A 25,249-nucleotide genomic window follows, 5' to 3' on the forward strand; every position below is an offset into this window, starting at 1 on the left:
GAGGAGGAGAGACTTTCTTCAATGGTAAGTTTGATCCAGGACACCACCAGTGCATTGTTTGCGATCCAGTCTTCAAAATCAACATCGTCTTCCAGTGGTTGAGGTATGGATCCGTCGACGAAGCCAATTTTTTTCCGGGCCTGGAGAGCAAGTTTAAGATTGTTTGCCCATTCATCATAGTTTGAACCTCGTAACAGAGGTTTGGAGATTAAAGTGCCGGGATTATCACCGGAAGTTAAATCATATGGTGATATGGTTCGACGAGATTCAGGACGGGATGGGGTTATTGCTGTTGCGAGAGCCAATGACGTAGATGGTGAAGTCGACATCGGTGAAGAGAGAAACGGAAAATTTTGAGAAACAAAGAAAAGTGTTTGTGCGGAATTCTAGATCACAAGATTGAACACCTAAGACCTCTTTGAAGTTTTAGGTCTTAGGGCTCTGATACCATGACAAGAAAACTTGTTGTATTGTATTAATGTGTTTCTTAGGTTGTAAGTTACATTTTGTTTGAGTATATATATGTCATGGTCTCGGATACAGAAGTTGACCTAATCATCTAAGAGACCGACATTAACTTATATGGGCTATACAGCCCAATAGAATCCAAGGGACTGTGTTCTTTTCTCCAATCCAGGGAGAGTGAAACTGGGAAGTCTTTAAAACATAATAGAGGTTCTGGTACCAGCCACCTCCTTGGTCATTTTTTTTCTTGTAAAATCGGTAATCACTAATCACTAATATATGTATAGTTTTATTGAATTTCAATTCATATAATTTCAAAAATAATATAAGAATCATATATGAGAAGAATTTAAAACAAAGGAAAAACAACTCAACAATTACATCATCAAATGCCTGCACAAACCCAAAAGTTAGGTTTCGATCCAATTCCAGTTGAATACCCAAAATCAACAATCCTATTCCGATTTGCCTAGACTAAGGTCTAAGGACGTCTTTTGCTTTCTTAAGTTACAGTAACAGAGAAAAAAGCAAACGGAAATTAAAAAGAAGACAAACAAAAAACACCATAGCCAAAAAAGGTGAGAAGCAGATTCCTCTCCATACCTAAAACCATGAAATACAGTTCCATTGATTCAAATACCGTAATTGATCTCTTTCTAAAATCGCTTCAGGGGAATCAGATGAGCTGCTCCTTTTCATCCTCTCCCCAAATTCAATTTTAGTTTTGTTCCTTTATTCTTTTTTTTCCTTCTTCTTTGCAGTAACGATGGGTATAGGTTTTTTTTCCTCAACTTATATTTTTCTGGGTTGTAAGATGTGGGCTTATAAAAGATAAAAAATAATATTGGCCCACATAATTTGTTAAATATTAGACTCATGTGGCTGCTGAGAGCAAACTCTGCTATTATATATATTAGGATAGTATCCGCACTACACCGCAGGTTGTTTTTTATAATTTTTTTTATTATATATATATATTTTATGTTTATTTTTTGTATGTTGCTTGTAATTTTAGTCTGTTAGTTTTCTCAACATAGCTCATCAACCTATAGACAATCATTATAAATTTAATATTTTCCAAATAAACCAACATATATAGACAGACAATTAAGCAGACAAATTAAAACACATTTTTAATCCATAGAAATGGAGTCTCCATGGTTTACCCTTTGCTTTAGGGATAACCAATTGTTCTGGTGTCAGGTATCTTCTTACCCTTAATCGTTGTTTTTCTATTGGATTGCAGTTGCGGTAACGGTAGAAACGGGACATCAGTGAACATAACAGCACCATCAGCAAATTCGACGACGAGCTCTAGAATACAGAATGAGTTATATTACAGTCGGGTATATGGAGCATTTTTGCAGTGATAATTTTGAACGTTGCTACTGTCTTGTGATTCTAACATAAGATTGTTTTTTTTTGGTTTCGAGAAGTGTTCTTTTAACTTTAAGTGTTCTTTTAACTTTTCTTAGGGTGGGATTGGAATTAGAGTTGAGGCTGTTTGTGTTGGATTCGAATTTTTGTACACAACAAAAACACAAGAAAACATTTTGATGGTCTTAATTTTTTCTGCATTGTTCGTTTTAGATGCAAGGCAAGTGTTGTTGGAACATGTTAAAAAGAAAACAAAATGACAAATTTAGAGGAAAACAAATTATGTCGAACCTAATTAATTCAGCTCAAGTACAATTTAGCAATTGAAATCAAGCAAAGCAAATAGCTAAAGTAAGAGCTTTTTTCATTTACAAACTAAATCTCTTTTACTTCAATAACCTAAGGGAGCGATTGTAAAAGTGAAGCAAGAATAGAGAAAAAAAAAGCAAAGCATCCTAATTGAAACCAAACCCAAACCAAACTTTTGGCACATTTGAGGTATTAGTAAGAGATAAAAGAATTAAAAGAACACAAACGGACATGACAAATGTGAAGTCTTGCTTTGCTTAAGAGATGTTCATAGCTTCAGCATGATAGCTTTCGAGATATTTGACAAGGTCCGCAACCAACTTCTCCACCTGCTTCTTTCCGCCTCGGCCGCTTTTATTCTCTCTTCCACCACCGGCACCTCGGCCTCTACCACGAAGCCCGCCTCGACCACCTCCCTGTTGGCTTTGTTGGCTGCCACACATAAACAATATGATCAAGATGATAAACCCGATGCATCATCCGCCTATATGAATCAATGCAAGCTCCTTTTAACACTTACGTTGCATGGCGTCTCATAGAAGAACTGAGCATTTTCCTCTTCCTACTCTCCCACCTCTAACTCCTTGACTGCAAGAATCAGTGATCCATTCACTTCAGCACAAACACGCAAAACTATTATTTTGTTAAAAAAAAAACAGACCAAGAGATGGAAATGTACCCAATGAAGACACTCCTCTTTCATCCTTCCATTCAATCCGGTTACATTAAACCGAGCTGCAACAGGAGCAGCCTCAGAACTTCCACCCAGAATCTTCAGTCTCATAGGCCTTCCATCCAAGAGTACATTGTTGTATTTCATCATAGCTAGCATTGCATCACTTCTTCTAATATACACATCTTCAGCCTAGCCCTGTATGACACAAAACATCATATGTCAAAAAATCACATGAATCCAGTAAAGAACAAAGAAGACCAGAGCAAAAATAAAACAAAACTTACTTTTGGACGCCCATTCCTGTCAAAGTGAATTGCATATCTTTTCAGCTCTCCAATCTCAGCATATAGTTCCTATAAACTTTATATGATATAAATTTTTACCATTTGTTCTTTGAGGAACCTAAGTATATATCAAATGATGACATTGTAGTGGGACAAGTCAATTGACCTAAGCTTGACTCAAACTTTGTCACTGAAACTATTTTCTCAAATAAAAACCATCTCTTTGTTTTTTTTATCACTCCTTGTATATTGTTTTTTTATGAGATACTTGGTTTTAAAACTAAAGAATCAAATCAAACTAAACAATATGTGACCCATCTCTAAGCTTATCTCTGTAACTACCACACATCCAACTCAAAACATAAACCCAAAAAAGCAATATCTAAAAAGCAATCGAAGAAGATGACAATAACTTTAAAATAGATAACACAAAACCATGAAAGATCCAAATCCAAACCAACGAATTTAAAATGATATCGTGACGAGATCGGAAAAAGATTGAAGTTTAACAAATGAGGACGAAGAAGCATCAATTTGCTACGGAGACATCGAGAGACATTTAGAAGTGAGAAGAAGAAGGTCACAAATCAGAAAAAAAAAAAAAATTTATTCCTTCGACAATAAACCTAGTCAGCAAATATGGTGAGTCACCATATTTTATTCTTAGCTGTTTTAATTGTTTTAATCTGATTGGGTATTCATTTTAAATGATGTGTCATTCTCTCCTTCAATACAAAAGCTGAGATGTCATGCTCCAGTGAGAAACATAGAAGTTTTATTGTATTGATATATATGTACATTAGCTTTGATGCACAAATATAAAATATTTACTTAAGATATACGAACTAAGACATGAAAAATATCCTGATCCATAACACAAAAAGGAGGTGAATAATTCAAGGATTGCTCCTAGCATTTCTTATTCCTCGAAGCTAGCCTGAATATTAGATCTCTAAGCATAAACAAAATAAACATGACTGCACAATATACCGTCTCTTGAAATTCTATATACGAGGAAAGCATAGGTTACAGTTGTTATACACTGCATAATCATTGCATAGAGAAATAGATTTATAAGCTGCAACTTTTTTGGTCTTTTTCATTTTGGAATTAGTCGGATGTGCGTCTCATTAATCCCATATAAGCATCGATAATTGCAAAATACTAAATTAATATGTTACAGTTAATTTTAAAACTTCTGTGAAATTTCTTTTATATAATCTAATAAACTAAAATACTTTTAAAAGATAACTTGTTAAAGAAAAACTCAAAAAAAAAGAAAAAAGTATCCATATATGACGAGAGCGAGACCCAAACCAGTTAGATGACAAATTTGATCATATATATACCCATGATGGTCATTTCTCCCAAATTTTCCCAATTCTTGAATTTGTTTTTATTTCTCATATAATACTTATGATGATTATTTAAATTTTATAATTACCACTGAATCGAAGAAGCTTAGATATCATCGAACGTCCTCCAACTGCTCTCTCTATTACGATCTCTCAGTTTCTTCCTTCCATCCATGGCGTCTCTTTCTACCTCGCTCTCTCTCCCCAATAACGCTCAACAACTCCATCCTTCATCTGGTAAAAATGCTCTTCAATCTCTCCTTATGCGATTAGACAAGACTCTTTCTCCCTTTGAGCTAGCCCAGATTTGATCCTTATGTTGTTACGATTCTAATTTAGTACGTCAAGAACCCAAATTAGTTGGGTATTGGATGATCCAAATTGCTTTATCCCACTGTGATTTTCCATTGTTCTCTAATCAGTCCCGACTCAATTGGGTATAGCTTTAAGTCTCGATTTTGCTATGTTTGGGTCCTCTCTTTTGCTTGATTTGATTGTCAAGAGTGTGGGTTGAAATGCATTTCATGATGCAAAATTAGAACTTGAATATCATTTGGCTGAGATGAGTATTTAATTTATTGGAAAGATGATAGTTTGTTTCTGAATCCATTTGTGTTGGCATAGTTTATAGATATGGTGAGGCAGATCCATTAATACTGCAGAAACAGTTCATATTAGTGAAAGTGACCATTCTTTGCGTTTCTCTTTCGTATCAAATTGGATGTAGCTTCTCCAGTATGATCTCTCTTTCTCTCGATATTCACTGATCTTTGTTCCTTCTTTCATGTTAGGCTTTTCCCTGAAGCCATGTGTCAGTGTTTCTTTTGGACTGAATCGCTCCAACAACCTTCATATTTCTGCTCCTAGAAGCAAAAGGATCCTCATCGTTCAATCAGCATACAGGTAAAGAAGTCCAGTCATGGATCCTCTTCTTATTTGTTTCATTTTTGGACCTTGGTGAAAGATTGATTACATATCTTATAAAAAATCCTCCCGGTTATGGTGAATTACTGTTTGAGATGCCCACAAGTGTGGTTCTTGTAACCCCTTGATGTTTTCTGAACAAAACAATTTTGAGAGTGTAGATGGTTTGACTATAAACATTGTACCTCCTGAATTAATATATACTTTTGTTTTCCATTGGCAACTTATGTTTACTCAGACGTTTGCAATGTCTAATAACATCAAATCTTGCAGAGATGATGACGGTTCAGGCAGCACAGGCTTATTTGTCGGAGGGTTTATTTTGGGCGGACTCATAGTTGGTGCTCTCGGATGTGTATACGCACCACAGGTAATATTCTGAATCACATGGTTTAGTTATAACCCTCTCTGCCCCCTTCTTGACAATGTATGATGCTGCGTTTGTGAATTATATCAGATCAGCAAGGCTATAGCTGGAGCAGACCGAAAGGATCTCATGAGGAAATTGCCGAAATTCATATATGACGAGGAAAAAGCTTTGGAGGTAAGTTGTAATAATCACTTTTATTGAGTCATAATATATCTCGTTTTTATTGATCTACTTATGCACAATGGTGTGTAATGTTAATGCAGAAAACACGGAAGGTGCTGGCTGAAAAAATTGCTCAGCTCAACTCTGCTATCGACGATGTGTCCTCTCAGCTCAAATCAGAAGATACCCCGAATGGTGCAGCTCTAAGCACCGATGAAGTCGAGGCTACAGCCTGAAATCATCTGTTTTTAGGATTTGAATTGAATCACGGGTGATTGCTTATTATGATCCCAATAATTGTTGGCTATTTCTGTGTAATGTTGTACAACTTTTCATCTATCTTCAAATGACTGCCTTCTTCTCTGTTTGTCTGAAATCGTGTTGAAGGATGATATATCACAATTATATGCCAAATCAGACGTTACAAAGATTTTTAATTTCCGGATCCTTGAGGAAAGTATATGACATGGAAACAAGAATTAAAAAAAAATATAACTGCCTTGACAAACTTGTGATCAGTGACTCACAGAATCTTATCCCCATTTGTATCTTACCTACATAATAACCACATATTTCTTTGCTTTACTTTGAACCATTGGTTGCTTTTGATCAAAACCAATGGATGTGTGTATGTATGTATATATGCTAACGCTCAAAACTGATCAGTAGCATTCCTAGATTTTTCTTCTTGTTTCACTTGCAGCTATGGCCACACATGCAGCTCTCGCCGTCTCCAGAATCCCGGTCGCACAGAGGCTGCNCAGTCTAAGAGTGCTATTCACTCTTTCCCTGCTCAGTGCTCCTCCAAGGTATGAACTCCCTTTATCTAGCACATACTATCTCCCTGTGTGTGTGTGTTACGGTTTGTTTGATCTGCTACTCTTGTTATTAACTGCACAGAGGCTAGAAGTTGCTGAATTCTCTGGACTGCGTATGAGCAGTAACGGTGGAGAATCATCTTTCTTTGATGCCGTAGCTGCACAGATCACAGCCAAGGTGACTGATTGATTGATTGAATCAATAACTGTGTGGTTGTTTATATATGAATGTGCATATGTTTGATGAGTTTGTGAAATATTAGGCTGTGACAGCATCCACTCCTGTTAGAGGAGAGACAGTGGCCAAACTGAAGGTTGCGATCAACGGGTTTGGAAGGATTGGTAGGAACTTCCTCAGGTGTTGGCACGGCCGTAAGGACTCTCCTCTCGAGGTTGTTGTCCTTAACGACAGTGGTGGTGTCAAGAATGTAAGTCCAGAGAATTGAAGACATTAATTCTCTATTGTGGAACACATATTTGACATTGATGATGAAATTGCAGGCATCCCACTTGCTTAAGTATGACTCCATGCTTGGAACCTTCAAGGCTGAAGTGAAAATTGTGGACAATGAAACTATCAGTGTTGATGGTAAGATCATCAAAGTCGTCTCCAACAGAGACCCTCTGAAGCTTCCATGGGCTGAGCTCGGCATTGACATCGTTATCGAGGTGAATTACTTTTCTATCTAAAGCTGCATTGTTACGATGGCGAATCACGCCTTAGTTAATCGAAAAAGATAAATGGAATGTGGTTATAATCATCAGGGAACAGGAGTGTTTGTTGATGGGCCAGGAGCAGGGAAGCACATCCAAGCTGGAGCTTCAAAAGTGATCATCACTGCACCAGCCAAAGGTGCTGATATCCCTACCTACGTTATGGGAGTCAATGAGAAAGACTATGGTCACGACGTTGCTAACATCATTAGGTCCGTTTAAAGTTAAACCTCTCCCATTATAACCAAAATTTGGTTTTGAGTATTCATGTTTCATTTTTGGTCTCCCTTGGCAGCAATGCATCTTGCACCACCAACTGTTTGGCACCTTTTGCTAAAGTCTTGGATGAAGAATTTGGTACATTGCACCAACTGTTTTCCTTTCTTACTACATGTTCAAAATGGTTTCTTCTAGCTCATACATTAACTGAATTGCAGGAATCGTCAAGGGGACAATGACAACCACACACTCCTACACCGGAGACCAAGTAATATACTTATACCATCTTTGTCTGTCCATCTAAGTAGAAGAGATTGCTTGTATTCTTAAAAGTATTCACTACTCGTATTTAGGAGTATTCAATCCAGGTTACGGTTCAAGGTACCAAATCTAGGGTTTAATTTTGGTTACGGTTTTTTGAATGCATGAAAATGAAATCCATTTAAGCCATAGTAGAAAGTGTTTTGAGTTTATGGATTCGTTGTATGGGTTCGGTTTATGTAGATTGAATACTCCTGCAGCTTGTATAAGTGCATAACAAATCACTGACTGTGATTTGACTCAATACAACCAATAGTAACATATACGTGTTTGAAATGAATTGTGACAGAGGCTTCTAGATGCATCACACAGGGACCTAAGGCGTGCAAGAGCCGCAGCACTGAACATAGTGCCAACCAGCACAGGTGCAGCCAAGGCAGTGTCACTAGTGTTGCCGCAGCTGAAGGGTAAACTCAACGGAATTGCACTCCGTGTGCCAACGCCAAACGTCTCAGTGGTTGACCTTGTCATAAACGTTGAGAAGAAAGGTTTGACGGCAGAGGACGTGAACGAGGCCTTCAGGAAAGCCGCTAATGGATCGATGAAAGGTATTTTAGACGTTTGCGACGCCCCTCTTGTCTCTGTTGACTTCAGGTGCTCTGATGTCTCTACCACCATTGACTCTTCGCTCACAATGGTCATGGGTGATGATATGGTCAAGGTGGTTGCATGGTATGACAACGAGTGGGGTTACAGGTGAGATATATATATATATATAACACATTACATTACATGATATGATCAGTTTTATAAATTTAACCTATATATGAATGAATCTTTACGTTTTTGGTGTGCGTTATTCGTATTATAGCCAAAGAGTGGTGGATTTGGCTCACCTAGTGGCTAGCAAGTGGCCAGGAGAGAAAGCTGTTGGAAGTGGAGACCCTTGGGAGGATTTCTGCCAGACAAACCCGGGCGACGAGGAATGCAAAGTCTTTGAATGAAAAAAAAGAAAAAGAGCTTTTTTTTTTTCACCAAACAAATACTTTTTATCATGAGTTATTTATTCGAAATCATATATAATGCATACCTCTTCCTTTTCGTTTATTGTCGAGTATAAAAATTATTTCAGTGTTAAAGGAAAACTTGACAATGAATAAGTTTCGTACTTTAGAAAATGATAAGACAAAGTATATATTCCCAATCCAAGTAAATTGAGTTAGAAGTTGAAAGAAGGTTTTTTAAATAGGATTGTATGATTTGTTGTCTTTTTTAATATGTTTGTGCTACGATGTTTTTGTAAGAGACTAGTTAGGTACTCTTGGATTCTCACGTGCATAGGAAAAACTAATCGTTTAGTATTAGGGTTAGCTAACTATGCGTTTTCATTATCATCAAAAGTATTCGTTTATTTGATTCTTGTCATGGGGCTGAAATTCCTCATCATGTTTGTTAGTAATTTTTTACGGTTAATTGAATAAATCATGAAAGACATTTGTTTACGGTTCTTAAATTCGTCCAACCAAAAGGGTTTACGGTTCACCTCATCTGCGTATTTTTCACCAAACAACCATTGTTTCTCAACTGCGTTTTGATTTTTAGATTTGATTGTCGAATATGGAATTAGAACTTCTGTGATTCGATCATTTTTCTATGAAGTCAGTGTTTAAACTTCTCCTAATTGTAATGGTGTTCGTCTTTGTTTGTTGATAATTTATTTATTCCTCATAAGCTAAATTCAATCTTTTGTGCAATCCCTATCTGATTAAATTTGTATTCTGTTTGTAATACAAGACATTCATCATTTTGTATTCTGTTTGTAATACAAGACATTCATCATTCTTCAATCTATAATATACGGATAAAGGTTGTGATTTTAATTTGTATTTATGAAATTACAAGTGTTATAATAATGCATAAAATGATGAATATGATTTTGATCCCTCGACCTAAGCCAAATTTTACTTATTCTTTGTTCCTTATTAAGTGCACTCGTGACTGGCAGACAAATACTTTCTTCGTTTTCAGGAGCAAAACTGGTGGCAGACAAATACTCTCTTCGACATTGTCTATTAGTGGTCTCTTTTCATTTTGACAAGCGATTTCTTTTGGTTGGACGAATTTAAGAACCGCTTAGATGAAAATGTATGTCCCTGTTATTCTGTTAACATATCTCATGATGTGTTTAGTGTTACTCTATTCATCTTCAGTTCTGTTTTGTAATCAAATAATTGGCGTGTGTTTCGCAGAGTGAAGGCAAATTCTGGAGCACTTACCAATTTCGAGGTGCTTGACTTGTTAAACTCAAGAGGTGCATCAAAGGATACCACAAGAGTTATAGCTCCAATTGCTATATCATAATACAAGGTTCCTCTTGCCTGGAAGTTTTTCATTTTCTCTCATGTGACTTTGCCATAGAGGGCTAAAAGTGAAGTCAATTGCTTTTGCTATCATTTTAGGTCTATGATTATTTGGTGGAGACTGCTGCTTATACTCAAACACGAGAGAGCATTAACATAGTCGCAGATAAGTGCAAAGATTTCAAAGTTGCCAAAGCTGAGGTTCTCAATATCATCAATCTCCGGCCTTCTTCTATTGTCGAACTGTTGCCTGTATGTGTTTTTCTTTTGTGTGTGTTAATTCTATCTTCATTACCAAACTTCATAAACATATATATATATATATATATATCTATCATTACATGTATAACATTTGTTGAGTGTCTCTCTCTCGCTCTTGTAGATCATAGAGGAATCAGATGATCGAGAAATTGACTCAGATGGGATATTAGAGCTTGTGAAGGACTTGCCTCCTCTGCCTACTACTGAAACTTATAAAGATAATGGGGAAGAAGAAAGAGAGAACGTTAAACAGTCGTAAACATGCAAATGAAGTTTTTATTTAATTGCCAAGGAAAGGTACTCTATCAGCATTCGAGTTTGAAATTCATGGATTCTATAAGAAATTGAGCTCATAAAACCATTTAAATGTTTGACAAAAAAAAAATAAAAAAAAAACCATTTAACCTGTTTTGCATGATCGTTAAATTTCGTTTGCAAACCAAGCCAATCTTTGTTATTCGTATCACCAAAACCAGATCAATGGACTTGGAAATGTGATAACTTGGTAAACTTCAAACGGTTTTACAAATAGCCAAATCATTAGAAATCCGAGATTATGCTAATTTAGTGAGCAATTCACTTACTCTTATTTTATTGTGGTTAATTTTCGTTTCAAATAATTGGAGTGGTGCAATGCCTCGAATTTTGTTGTAATAGGCGGCGGTGTATGATTTTCATCTTACAGCTGAGCCTGAAGCAATGTGGCTTTGTAACTTATACAACGAAGCGGTGAGCTATATAACTTGTCGGTTAGATCTTTGAGTACATTGTATCATGTTTCAAATCCTATAATTAATTTGTAACTCACAGGGAAGAACTCTAGATTCCTACTTAGCTGAGTATCCAGCTCGCAATAGCATCGAGGAAGGTACCATCACAAGTTTGTTCTTCTACTGTCTTACCCATTTTTGCGGTTCTCATTTCTAATCTGGCCATTGTCCCTCTCTGCAGTGACCAAAACGCTGGCCCATTTCATGAAAACGTTCAACAAGTCTCGCAAGAAGATTGAAGGAGAAGCCAAGGCTAAGAAGAAGATATTGGAGAAAGAAGCAATGAACATCAAAGAAAACAAGAAACTCTGAATAGCCGAATCTTAGATCCATAGGGGACTTCTATGCTGCTTATATAGCAGTGTAAACTATCATCTTTCTATGTATGGTCTCTTCACTAGCGTGAAATCTAAGGGATCATGTTTATGTCCTAGAAAATAATTGAAACTTTGTTACAACTTAAAAGTTACATTATCTTTTAGCAAGAATAAATCTTTTTACATTTTACATGTCTGCATGTCGCTGCAACACTCTACAAATAAAGATCTCTGTCACTATGTGGCCATGCCGTAAAATATGACTCTTTACCACAAATGAAGCGAACATGTATGACGATTGAAGGATCGAAATCGAAGAAGAGATCATCATCTCTGAGTAAATCAAAGCTACTAAATTCCTCCGCCATGATCGACAAAACAAAAAAAAAAAAAAAAAAAGGTGGAAAATGCTAATTATTTAAGATATTGAGAGAAGAGAGATGAATTTATATAAGAATTTATATTGAGTCAAAAGTCAAAACCTAAAAAAAAAGAAAAATAAAAACTGTCAGCAGTCTAAATTTCTTTGTGACCAAGTTAAAAGAGTCAGTAGGACACGTGTTAGTTATGGACGCGTTTTTAGATACTTTTAGCCAATAAGATGATATAGTGCACTGTGTTATAATGTTCCTGTTAGCTGAGAACTATTTTTCTTATGTATCGTCACACAACCAATGAGAAGGCTTCATTCTAGCTGGAAGAATTGGATTTTCTGATAAATATTCTTTTGTTTTCTTTACTTTTTTATTTTCGTCTAAATTGGTATTTTTTTTCTTTTTTTTTTAATTAATAAGAATTGCCAATTATTCCCAACCCAGTATCTGTATTAGAATAAATAATATTTTAGAAATTTATTTTTTATCATAAAGATTAATTTTTTAGATTTTTTTATTAATTAATGTTACGAAATTGTAGATTTCAAAATTTATTAACTAAAAATTTAAAATTTTGATGAACTACCATTGATTAATATTTATGAGACATATATTTTATAATTAAAAATATATTTATGACTAAATATTAATTGTTTTCTTAATTTATGTGAAATTCTTAAAACATCAATTTATTCTAATATAGAGGGAGTAATTCGAATAAGGTAAAAATATAACCAAATTAATTAATTTACTGCATTTTATATCGTCAAACTCGTGAGTTCATGTTTGGGCATTACACGATGTTTATATCAGTACGGATTACCCATAAAATTTGAACATGTAATTAAAACTTCCATAACATAACAATATTAACTTTGATATAATCCAATTACTCAAAATTATAATTTTAAATCTAAATATATTCATTAATTTAATATTTTTTATTCAAAGATTAATTTTATACTTAAATACCCAAAATACCAAAATATCCAAATATTATTTGTTACTAGATAAGGGCCCGCACAACATGCAAATATTAAAATTATTGAAAAGAATAAATTTTAAACCCTAAATAATTTTAAAAAAATATATATAAAAAATATTTCTTGAAGTAAATATATAAATCATTTTTATTAGCGAAAAATCATATTTGTATATACCTTCATACACTTATTTATATTTTTCTATTTTTAATATATTATAACAATTATTACAACAATCTAAAGATAAATTATACTACATCAAATCTTTTGCCAAATACTCATCATTACAAATATTATTATTGTCAAATTTCAAAAACGTTTCACAACTTATTACAAAATATTTTACATGAAAAAATTCATCAAAACAACATATAATTTAGTAACCACTTACAATTTTACTGTATGTTTCACAATTAAAATTATTCTCTGGAACCCTCAATTATTTTAATGTTAAAGTATGCTGTTTACCACCCCTATAAAATGTCTTTTAAACTAATTAAATAAATTTTATGTTGCTTGGCAAAATTTTATTATAATTACTAAAATTGTTTTGTGACATAATTTCTTTAACCATGATTTTTTTTATTACAAAGATATTTTGGATGAACAACTGGTGAAAATTATCTACTCGATTACAATGATTTTATGACCAACCCAATCAAAGTTGAGAAACTGAAAAAAATTAATATAAAATAATAAAAATAAAAATTTGAATATTATAATCATGATGGTATATAAGGCCTTAGATAATTCAGATATACAAAATAGAAACTTTATAAACAATCCAAACATGACATGTGTTATAATCACGTTAAGGATCGATGCCTTATTTACTCCTACGCCTGGGCATTTGGGTATCCGATTGGGTTCGGGTTCGGATTTTCGGATGTTCGAATGTACACATATAAAACCCGATCGGATATTTTATAGAATCAGGTCGGATTCGGGTCGGATGTTTTCGGATTCGGGTCGGATGTTTTCGGATTCGGGTGTTTTCGGATTTATCTGAAATCCGAACTTGTCGTCGGATATCTGATTTGTTTTGGGTATTTTTATCCGAAATTGATAAAAACACCCGATATTCACTGAAATTGATAAAAACACCCGATATTCACTGAAAATGGCAAACAAAAAAAGTCTTAGAGATTGTATCTTAATAATCAACATCAAACAGATAGACAAAAAAAAAACAAGATCTCTTTGAAGCTCATATTCAAACTCAACTTCTGCAAGAATCTGTGCATTTGTAAGCACCTTTTCTTCAAAATGAATATCTTGTTTTATCCATTGTTCAGTACACATCAAAACCTCCACCATGTAGTGTGTAAGACAGCTTCTATATGGTTCTATTATCCTTCCACTAGTGCTAAAAGCACTTTCACAAGCAACAGAAGACACCTACATAGCAAATAAATCTCTAGCCATCATAGATAAAATGGGATATCTTGCACTGTTGATTTTCTACCAAGAGAGAATATTGTACTCAATGCCCACAATCAATTCAGGATTCTCAACTTCTTCTCTCAAATAAGTTTCCAATTCATTAGTATCTCTAACTTCAATCTTTCTAAGCAATGTATCATACTTATGCTCCATTGGGTTATGACCATCAAATTCATCTTCCATTGAGTCTAATAACCCATCTGTTTGCCTCACTTAAGTAGCCTGAGATGATGATTGAGACTGACCAGATGCCTGAGATGTTGATTCAGCATATCTTTCACTATACTCCTTATACATCGCACGCATGACAATCAAAACTGCTTCATTTAACCCCTTAGCAGTTGTACTATATTCTCCATACAGCTCCGCAAAACACAAATTTGCAAACTCCATCTTCTTTCTCGGATCAAAAACACTAGCAATTACCAACATAATGTTAATGTTCTTAATGCCATCCCAATATTTTTCAAATTTCTTATACATCTTCTCGGCATTAACCTTCACATCATCATCGTTATTAAGACAAAGTAACTGAAGCTTCACTGCAATGTTTATTATCTCACTATAGCACTTATGTGCATTCAAAGTATTGGAGGCAATAACTACCAATGTAGCCTGACAGAAAACATTAAGAAACTTCACAAACCTTTCTATTTTACGCTAATCATTCATCAAAGGAGGTCCTATCCTTTTTCTCCATTCTCATACTCTAAGAAATAATCACTGTAAAGCTTATCTACGAACTCCATCCTATCAAAAGCTCCTTTGAACTTAATTGCTTTTGTCAACATCAAATATGTCGAATTCCATCTAGTGGTCACATTTAGAGGCAAACTACCCTTCGTGAATCTACCAGTTTCCACTCGCAGCTCAAATGCCTTTCTCCTATTTGGTCCTGATCTGACATAAGATATGGCAGTGCGGACTGAAGTAACACTAGTATCCATTTCAGCCATTCCATCCTTAACTATCAAGTTTATAATATGCCCAACACATCTCATATGCATGTAATCTCCATTCAACACTAGAGAATCTGTCCTAATTAGAGAGAAGGTAGACTGAAACTCACTAAGAGCATTGCTATTAGCAGTTGCATTATCCACAGTCACAGTAAACACCTTCTCTATCCCCCAGTCAGCAAGACATTGTAGAAGAGTATTGGCAATTGTCTTACCTTTGTGATCCAACACATACTTGAATCCGATGATTAACTTCTTCAATAGCCAATGTTTATCAATGTAGCGTGCTGTTATAACCATATAACTTGAACTTATTGATAGAAAAGAAAAAGAAGGAGCTCATATTAGAGAAGAGAACCTGATCGAGAATAAGAATGATCAGAATATAATGGGAAAAAACATACTTGTTACCGAGGATACCCAAATATCATTGGTGAGTGACACTCTTTGCTTACTCTCAATAAACCATTGTCTAAGTGTGGCCTTCCTCTTATGATACATTTTCACTATGTCTTTTGTTGATGTCCTTCTTCAGTGAGGCTTATACAAGTTTATCTAAACATATTATACAAGATAAATTTTGATTAGTAAAAACATATCTAATATAGAAGTTGCTAAGAGAATGCTAACCATGTTAAGAGAAGACTAACCTTGTTGCAAAAGAATCTTAATGCCATGGATTCTACAAACGACAATGGTAGCTCTCCTATCACCACCACTTGATTAAGTGCTTCTCAGAAAACATGCTCAGGCACTTTTGCACTCTGTAGGTTTCCTTCTTGATTAATAACTTGTTGTCCTTGTGTAGCATCTTGACCTTCTTTCCACGCCTTGAATGCCTTACATATATCTTTATGATTCCACAAGTTTTTTGTCCTTGACTTTGTAGCACATCCTAACCCCTTTCCACAATAGTTGCAGGTACATCTGTCACAGCTTCCAGGTACTCTTGTGAAGTGGCACCATACACCGGATCTTGGCGGAAGTATCCTTCGGCTCTTATTTTGCTCAGAAGCAGTTCCTCCACCACCCGATTGATTTCCATGACCAAAACTAATAATTATGACCTTATCTCATATATTCTGAAATCGTAAATTCTTAACTTATTTCTACCTGAATCAAAAGTTCTCATATATTTTTTTATATACCTGGATTTAAATGGTTTACGAACCAAATTCGATAGTAAATCACATAATTCAGGTTTAAAACCAAAATTAAAATGGTTTACCGTTCCAATTTCCCAAATTTCAGAATCGCTTCTCAATTACTCGATCAAATAGCTCTTGTTTCAGTACCGAAACCATTGACATTATCCATAAGAAAAAATTCTAGATTTTGACCAAATACATCAATCACCGACTAATCTTCGAAACTTATAACGCTACTAACTGTAGAATCACTTTTGGAACCTCCATTTAGCAGGCTTTATATACTTTGATTCCATTTCATTGCATCTGATAGATTCCATTGAAGAACCTGCACAAATAAAAAAAAACACAATAGATCTGGTAAAATTATATCAGGAAAAAACAAATCAAATATTAAAGCTTTTGATATAAACATGTAAATTTAATGTAGATAATGTTATTTTATTAATTATTTGTTCCTATTATGTTTCAAAACTAATAATTCTTTTGACATAACTAATGTTATTCTTTTTAATTTTGTTATTCACTATTTCTTGATTAATAATAATATACATGCTTAATGAATTATTTTTTTGTTTATACATGTCAAAATCTAATTGAGAGAAGACATATAATATAATTAGAATACAATAGAAAATATATTAGTTTTCTCAATTTTTCTTTTTGATTTAGGAAATTTTTTTTAGATATAATGTGTAAATTTTATGTAGATTTAATGTTATTATCTTAGTTAGTTGTTCTGAAAAATAATAATTTTTAATGTTATTATCTTAATTAGCTGTTTTGAAAATAATAATTTTCTTAACACATATCAACATCTCATCAATATATTTGACACGTCTCATGACCTTGTTAATGACTAACTTTGAAAATATTTAACAAAATTTAACAAAATTTTTTTCTAAAATTTAATCAATTCTTAAAGATTTTTTTTTTGAGTTTTTATTTTTATCGATTATTTAAGTACCACAACATATAGTACTTGTGCACTTGCATGCATATAAAATTTAAGACTTTCATCTACCTGATTTATTTAGTGAACACTCAGCACACATTAATAAGTATATATATATATATATATATATATATATATATATATATTCAGTATCTCAATTAAACCATATCATTAGAGCATAATCATTTTTATTAAAGAGAAACAACAAGATAATTGAAAAACAAATTTAGAGATATTGTTTTGCAGCATACAAGATGCAGTAAATTCTTGTAATCATTGTTCCATTGAAATAAAACTATAATATTTTTAACTGAAATTGTTTATTTTGTTGTCAATATACTTTACATTCTCTGTTTTCTTTTTTATTCAATTTCAGATGAGTGTCGATCGTGAATAAATAAATTTGTAAAAGAGTTAAATTATCTTGCTGACAAGTGAGCAAATTGGATTGTAAAGAATCCCAACATAAATTCACCATGCATGAACATAAAATTACACAATTTTAAGATTTAAACCGAAGGAATCTTCAATTTTCTCCACCCTCAATAATATATTTTCCCTTTTGATATTTTAAAAGAGTAGGAGTTGTTATCTTTTCTCACAAACTAAACTTATGTAAAGTATATGTATTATCCGTGTTCCGTGATTAAAATCTGGAATGTGTTGAATAAATTAAAAGAGTGGGTATTAATTAATTTCGGTTTAATTAAATCCTTTTTTAATCAAATTAAACCAAAAACTCTATTTGTTATTAAGTGGATACCTCCTTGCTCTTGTTGTCGTGAACTGATAAAGGAAACAGAAGAGAATGAGCGCTCATTCACTTGTGAGATGGAGAGTAAACTTGGTTTTGATGTATAAAGCAAACAAAGAAGAATCGTTATAGTTTGGGAGAAAATGGGCAAATGTCACACTTCGCGACCCATCTAGCTACATCCTTTTTCATCCCGACCCAGTGATATTATCGTTTTAGGTCACGATACATCTTAATCGCTCTTGGATGAATGGATAACATGCTCGCATGAGCCTCCCTTAGAATCTCCTGCCTCAACTCCTCATCCTTGGGCACACAGATTTGACCATGCACAAGAATGAAACCATTGGTAGAGACCTGGTACTCCAATCAACATCTTCAGAGGCATTCACCAGCCCCACATCATTCTCTTGAGCCAACCGCATTCTACTCAGAAGGTATGCTCGATCAACCTCCTCCAAACCCAACAACTCTTGAGAAACAACACACAATCTCAATGCACTAATCTCTCCAACCAGAGTCTCCATATCCTGCTCCTGAGCCGAAATCGCCCGCTTCCAACTCAAAGTGTCTGCAACCAAATTAGCTTTACCAGGGTGATAAGCTATCTCTATATCATAGTCTGCCACCAGCTCCATCCACCGCCTCAGTCTCAAATTCAGCTTTCGCTGAGTGAGTATTTATTTCAGGCTCTGATCGTGCCATAAAAATATGATCTCCAAATCTTCAGGACAAAAACCACAGTAGTCATCTCCAAGTCATGAGTAGGATAGTTGTTCTCATGCTTCTGCAACTTCCGCAAAGCGTAGGCAATAACATTACATGTTGCATCTGTATAAACCAAATAAGGCTCACTTTGCTCTGGCAATGCAAACACTGGCGCAATAGTCAACATCTCCTTCAGGCTTGCAAAACCCTCCTCACACTCCCGTGACCAAACAAACGGAAAATCCTTCCCTATCAACTTAGCCATCGGGCATGCCTTACTTGCAAACCCCCTCACAAACCTCCTGTAATAACCCGCCAAACCAAAAAAACTCCTGATCTCCGTAGCATTTTGCGGTCTAGGCCAATCCCTGATGGCCTGAACCTTCTCTGGATCCATAGAGACTCCCTCCACCGAGACAATATGATCCAGAAATCCTATTTCCTTCTTCCAAAAACTACACTTGCTCAACTTAGCATACAGCTTCTGCTCTTGCAGCTTCTCTATAATTGCTCTCAGATGCACTGATGCTCCTTAGGACTCTTAAAATATACCAGGATGTCGTTGATGAGAATGATGATAGACACTTCTAGAAACTCCTGGAACACGTTGTTCATCAATCTCATAAATGTTGTTGGCGCGTTAGTCAAACCAAACGAGATCACCACGATCTCATAATGCCCATGCCTCGTCCTAAAAGCAGTCTTCCTCACAATTGCCTCGTCCTAAAAGCAGTCTTCCTCACAATTGCCTCATCCATCGGGATTGATGATACCCCGATGCTATATCGATCATGGAGACCAACGTAGCACCATTCAGCTGATCTAACAACTCATCGATCCTAGGAAGAGGGTACTTATTCTTCACAGTAACCCGATTCAGACTCCGGTAATTGATACACAAGCGAAAAATCTAGTCCTTCTTATTAACGAACAACAATGGCGTTCTCCATGGTGAAACGCTAGGACGGATGAATCCCTTGTTCAAAAGATCCTCTAGTTGCTTCTTCAGCTCTGCCATCTCTGCTGGAGTCAACCTATAAGGTACCTTGGATAACGACGTCGTCCCTGGTTCTAGTTCAATCGTAAAGGGATCAGACCAAGATGGTGGTAACCCATGCAACAACTGGAACACATCCTCAAACTTCTCAACAACTCAAGTACCGCCAACTGTAGACTGCCCTACTGACTCCAACATCGAGATTGTAACCAAATAAGCCTCAGGCCACTTCTCGATCATCTTCCCTACGTGCATGGTTGAGATTACGAGACTCCCTGAAGTCGGTCGTACTCCCTCAAAAACCAACTTCCCTTATGGACGCTCAAACTCCACTCTACCCCGATGACAATCCAGATGTACCCTGTGACGATGCAACCAATTCATCCCCAGGATAACATCATACAACTCCACAGGGCTGATAATCAAATCCACCAGCCTCAACCCTCCTGCAATCAGAATATCAACACCCCTCGCCCATCCAAAGACTCTCAGAAACTCACCTCCGACGAATCTAACAACTCCCCCTCACTCTCCGGGATCTCCTCTGATATTGGCGCTTTCGGCGCACACCAGAGTAATGAAGCAATGGGTTGATCCAGAATCAAACATGACGTAGGACCTAAACCTGCCAACCAATAAGGTCCCTAGATAAACCACATGTACTAAGAACCCTAACACTGTATCTGAACTATTAAAAATCACTAAGTCTTAGTCTCAGAAATTATACATGTGATCTCCCCGACACAGGTTCCTCCAATCTTCACGGTCGTGTACACTCGTGGCGCATGCTCGATCCGTTCAATCGGTTGTACTCCCGGCTGCACTCCATGCTACACCACTGCCACCGCCATCTGCTGCAACTTTGGACACTTGGGCTTGATGTGCCCAGGCTCCCTGCAATGATAGCACATACGAAAGACCGTCTGAGCTGCCATCGAAGTACTTCTCCGAAGACAGCTAGCCACCTTGTAATCCATGCTACTGCATTCGTAGCATCCCGCACCACTCGGCCACTGCGTAGCCTTCCATGTCCTCTTGTGTTCCTGCACAAGCTTGTCGCCATTGCCATAACCTCCATGATGCTGAGCCTTCCTCGGTTGGACCGCTGGACTAACCGTCACAACCTGTGCTCGGATATCCTCCTCAATCTCAGCTGTGGTCTCAACCAACGACGCCCTCGTAGCATAGCTCCACCCTCTGCAATGGACCCTCAAGTCATCACAAAGCGCCCTCATGAACCTCCTGACTTGCGCCTCCTAAGACTCCAACGCTTGACCTCCATAAATTAGCAGACGACTAAACTCCACTTTCAGGTCACGAACAGACCGAGTCCTCTAAGACAACTGCTGGAACTATTCCTCCATACAGTGTAGCGCCTCATGAGGGAAATACTTGCGGTTAAACTCCTCCACGAAATCAACCCAAGTCATCTCAATATGCGCCCTCCTGGCGGCCACAGACCTCCACCATAATTGGGCATCTTCTACCAGGTGGTGAACCCCTATGTCCACTCAATACTCCTGAGAACATCTGAGGGACTAGTAGTTACGTTCCAGCCTCGTCCTCCACGCGTTAGCCATAATAGGGTCGAAACCACCCAAGAAATGCGTCGTACTGATCATACATATTTCGCTCAGCATACTGACATACTGAAAATGAGCTCCCGCACCTGCAGCCATTGTCTACTGCACGTCTGACACCACAGGCGGCAACACTGAAGCCTGTGCCGGTACAACTCCCGGCAACCGCTCCAACAAGCCCGCTAGGTTAACATCTCCACCAGGGAATCGACCTACTGCGACCCCTGCACCCGAAAGTCCAGCACCACCGGCCAACCCGACACCAATACCGTCCACACCGGCTCCACTGGCGCCTACGGCGCCATCGGCACCACCACCTGCCACACTCACTGATCCCTCTTGGAATGCCTGTGAATCGCCGACGCCCTTCACCGTCACACTCTGGTCCACAATGTCACTAGCAACTGGGCCTCTGCCCCTACCACCACCACATCCACGTCCACGACCACATATGCGTCCACGACCTACAACAGTTCCACCTCTAACCATCTGCACTACTATGAATAGAAGGCTAAGCAAGCAATTATTAACAAATACCACAAAGAACACAACATACCGTGGAATCACATTGAAGGCTCAAAGAGGATGTTCTAGGACCCATGCCACATATCATAATCTAACGCACATAATCAACAAGGCATGCAAATCCAAACATCAACAACAGAAACACAGTGAACCCGTACCTAGAACTGTAAAGGCTATGATACTAAACTAAAACGACCGACCTATTTTTTTTTGTTTTTAATATAATAAATGACAAGTGATCTCATACTCACTAATATCCTAATACCAACCAAATCAAACAGCAGAAATAACCAACAATAAACCATCAATTAACCAACCACAATCCAATAACTCGATAACCAATATTATTCCAACATAAACCATAAATCATCCAGCAAGTCATTAAACAACATACCAGCAACCTAACAATATTTTAACGACTCTACTCTAGCAACCTTACAGAAGCTAGACAACATCCAATCAAACCACTAGAACATCCTCCTCTTCATTGCTTTGGTTACACGATCACACTTTTCCTTTACTTGCATCACAAACAACAGTTGAGACACATGAGTATTATCACAAATACTCAGTGAAGTAATCCTCTCATCTACTGAGCTATACACACAAGCAATTGAGAATTCAATAACCAACACAGAACAAACAACATAAACAAACCAGGAAAGCAAGTAACAGCCGCCTGTTGAGAGGTTGGTGTCGACCGACACACTCCTTGTGTCGTCGACACTGAAAGGGATAGTGTCGACCGACACACACCTTCTGTTGATCGACGCATGGTCGATATTTCTCGAAAACCCTAATTTGCATCGACCGACAGTCCACATGCGTCGATCGATCCTCGTTAGGTTTCTCGCATCGTCTTTGCATTTGTGTCAACCGACACACTCGTTGTGTCGATCGCCATAGATGTCGAGCATCGTTTTCTTGCGAACTCCGGCCTAGATCTCCGACTCCAAACGCCTCCAAATTATTTATTATTTATTTATTTCTTTATTATTTATTATTTATTTATTATTTATTTATTATTTATTTTTCTCTATTTATTTATTATTTATTTATTTATTTAATATTTATTTTTAATTTTTATTATTTATTATTTCTTATACTTTTTTATTATTTATTTGTTATTTATTATTTATTTATTATTTAAAAACAACTAAGTCGTTTCGGTTTAGACTAAGAAAATTAATTTTTTTATTTTGTGGTTTAGATTTGGGTTTGTTTGGCCTTTTTATTTGAAAGTTTTAGTTCGTTGGATTGTAATTTAAGGTTGTTGTTGTTTCGTGATATCTGTTTCTTTAAAGAAATATAGACAACAAAAAAATATCAAATTTTAGAATATTGCATTCAACAAAAAAAGTAATTACATTAATTAATCATACTTTGAGGTTTTTATTATTTAAAGAAAGATATAACATTTTTGTACATATGGTGGATTATTTCTCGGCCAAATTTTTTAAATTAGTATTGTTTTCACGTGTCTTTTTAAAATACTGTATTTCATTCGATGATGCATTATTTGACATAATATCACTTTCTAATACATGGAAAGAGCAAAAGTTTCTATAAAAAAATTAACCAAGTTTAGTTTCTAAATAACTAAACAAAATTGATGATGTATACCTATTATTTATATAAATATATATATATATCTTGGTCAAATTAGGAGCTTTTAGTTAAATAAAAAACTAGAGGACCTAAATGTAAAAGTATTGTAATAACATAAAAACAAAAAAGATAAAGAAAATAACATCAGTAGTGAAAAGAAGGACCTACTTAAGCAATATTTATTAGTAAATCTCATTTGTCCATAATGATAAAAAATCGCATATTATTTATGTAAACTTTATTTTCATTTTACATGCTTTGTGAAAAATAACTATTATTTATTTTACTAATTTTAACGTGCATTTGATTTCCAACAAAATAAAATACTTCTTCTGTTTCACAAAGAGTATCATTATAGAGTTTTATTTTTGTTTCACAAAAAATGTCATTTTATAGTTTCAATGTATCATTTTATATTTCTAATACATCTTTTACATTAGATTTTCTAATTCTATCCTTAATCTATAACTAAACTAACTCATTAGTCATTTATTAAATAAAGACATATATATATATTTAATAGTTTCTTAATTTGTATGAAAAGTGTCAAAATGACAATTTTCATCGACACTAGATAAATAACCAACTAAAACAAAAGAAGATTCATGATATATAGCAGTCTGATATAAAACTATTTTTTCGATATATTTAGGAATTCAGAGTTAAGCGTAAAAACAAAGAACCCAAATATAAAAGTAGTATAATTATATGGAAGAATATGTAAATATGAATAAATAGTACAAAGAGGAACATTCTTAGTAAACCAAACCTGTATTAAGTGTTTTAAGTATCAAAATCTATAAATGACATTTTTGGACATATGGTAATGATTCGTTTTATCCGCAAATTCCACTTGTTATTTATGAGAGCATAGTATTTTTGGCATAATATTACTTTATGACTTTATTTGTAAACGATGTACTTTTGTATTGACTGTTTTAGGCTAATCAATTAAAGCTATCGACAAAAAAATATCACTTTTTGACACGCGCCAAAACCAATAAATTACATTGTAATTAGTTTGACCAATTTTAGATTACTTACCAAAATTGATATAATGTATTTTTGTCAGTATGTATAAGTGGTTTTACTTAAAAAAAAACAAAACAGAGGACCTAAATGTAAAAATTATTTAATAACATAGAAAGATATATAAAAAATAAATAATATAAACAGAACCATAAAAAAAATAAAAAAAATAGTAAGTATCATTCATCAATACAATAATGATACATTATCTTACACAAATGTAATTTTTTCCTTTTTTTGAACAGTGGACGCGAAAAATAATGTCACATGTATTGATCTGACTAATTTTATCAAGCATTTAATTATCTACAAAATAGATCTACATAAAATTGATAATATACATGTATTTTATATTAAAAACCAAATAAATGATGATATGTACAAGAAATAATATTTTTCAACAAAACTAGGGGGTTTTGAGCTAAACAAAAAACATATGGATTCAAATGTATAAGTATGGTAATGTAATCTTGACTAATATGTAAATAAAAATGTGTATAAAGACCAACCGCCTTAGTAAAAAAATAACCCACCTTTTCGTTTC

General features: G+C 35.2%; 3 protein-coding genes, 1 long non-coding RNA gene and 2 pseudogenes across 8 annotated transcripts; 2 read left to right on the forward strand and 4 right to left on the reverse strand.

Annotated features, from left to right (window-relative positions):
• On the reverse strand, positions 2,314-3,670 carry LOC104743839 (annotated as a pseudogene).
• Positions 4,506-6,352, forward strand: LOC104742113. The gene is made up of 5 exons (XM_010463086.2): positions 4,506-4,703; positions 5,258-5,369; positions 5,664-5,760; positions 5,848-5,934; positions 6,024-6,352. The coding sequence occupies exons 1-5, from the start codon at positions 4,640-4,642 to the stop codon at positions 6,156-6,158; spliced, it is 495 nt and encodes a 164-aa protein (XP_010461388.1). The 5' UTR covers positions 4,506-4,639; the 3' UTR covers positions 6,159-6,352.
• On the forward strand, positions 6,546-9,041 carry LOC104742114 (annotated as a pseudogene).
• LOC104742116 lies at positions 8,956-12,032 on the reverse strand. Of its 5 annotated transcripts, none has more exons than XR_760447.2 (3): positions 11,364-12,032; positions 11,140-11,289; positions 8,956-10,764 (listed from the first exon to the last, which is right to left on the reverse strand). It is a non-coding gene; the product is annotated as an uncharacterized LOC104742116 (long non-coding RNA). The 5 variants fall into 5 exon arrangements; XR_760445.2 differs by having other exon boundaries at positions 8,956-10,544; positions 10,636-10,764; positions 11,140-12,032; XR_760446.2 differs by having other exon boundaries at positions 8,956-10,095; positions 10,211-10,764; positions 11,140-12,032.
• Positions 14,656-19,231, reverse strand: LOC104743840 (zinc finger BED domain-containing protein RICESLEEPER 2-like). The gene is made up of 4 exons (XM_010464882.1): positions 18,998-19,231; positions 18,623-18,926; positions 15,183-15,688; positions 14,656-15,057 (listed from the first exon to the last, which is right to left on the reverse strand). Exons 1-4 carry the CDS (start codon positions 19,229-19,231, stop codon positions 14,656-14,658), a joined length of 1,446 nt encoding a protein of 481 aa, XP_010463184.1.
• Positions 19,877-21,198, reverse strand: LOC104743841. The gene is made up of 3 exons (XM_010464883.1): positions 20,877-21,198; positions 20,464-20,588; positions 19,877-20,089 (listed from the first exon to the last, which is right to left on the reverse strand). The coding sequence occupies exons 1-3, from the start codon at positions 21,196-21,198 to the stop codon at positions 19,877-19,879; spliced, it is 660 nt and encodes a 219-aa protein (XP_010463185.1).

The sequence above is a fragment of the Camelina sativa genome, chromosome 14 (genome assembly GCF_000633955.1).
Source record: "Camelina sativa cultivar DH55 chromosome 14, Cs, whole genome shotgun sequence".
NCBI classification, from domain to species: Eukaryota; Viridiplantae; Streptophyta; class Magnoliopsida; order Brassicales; family Brassicaceae; genus Camelina; species Camelina sativa.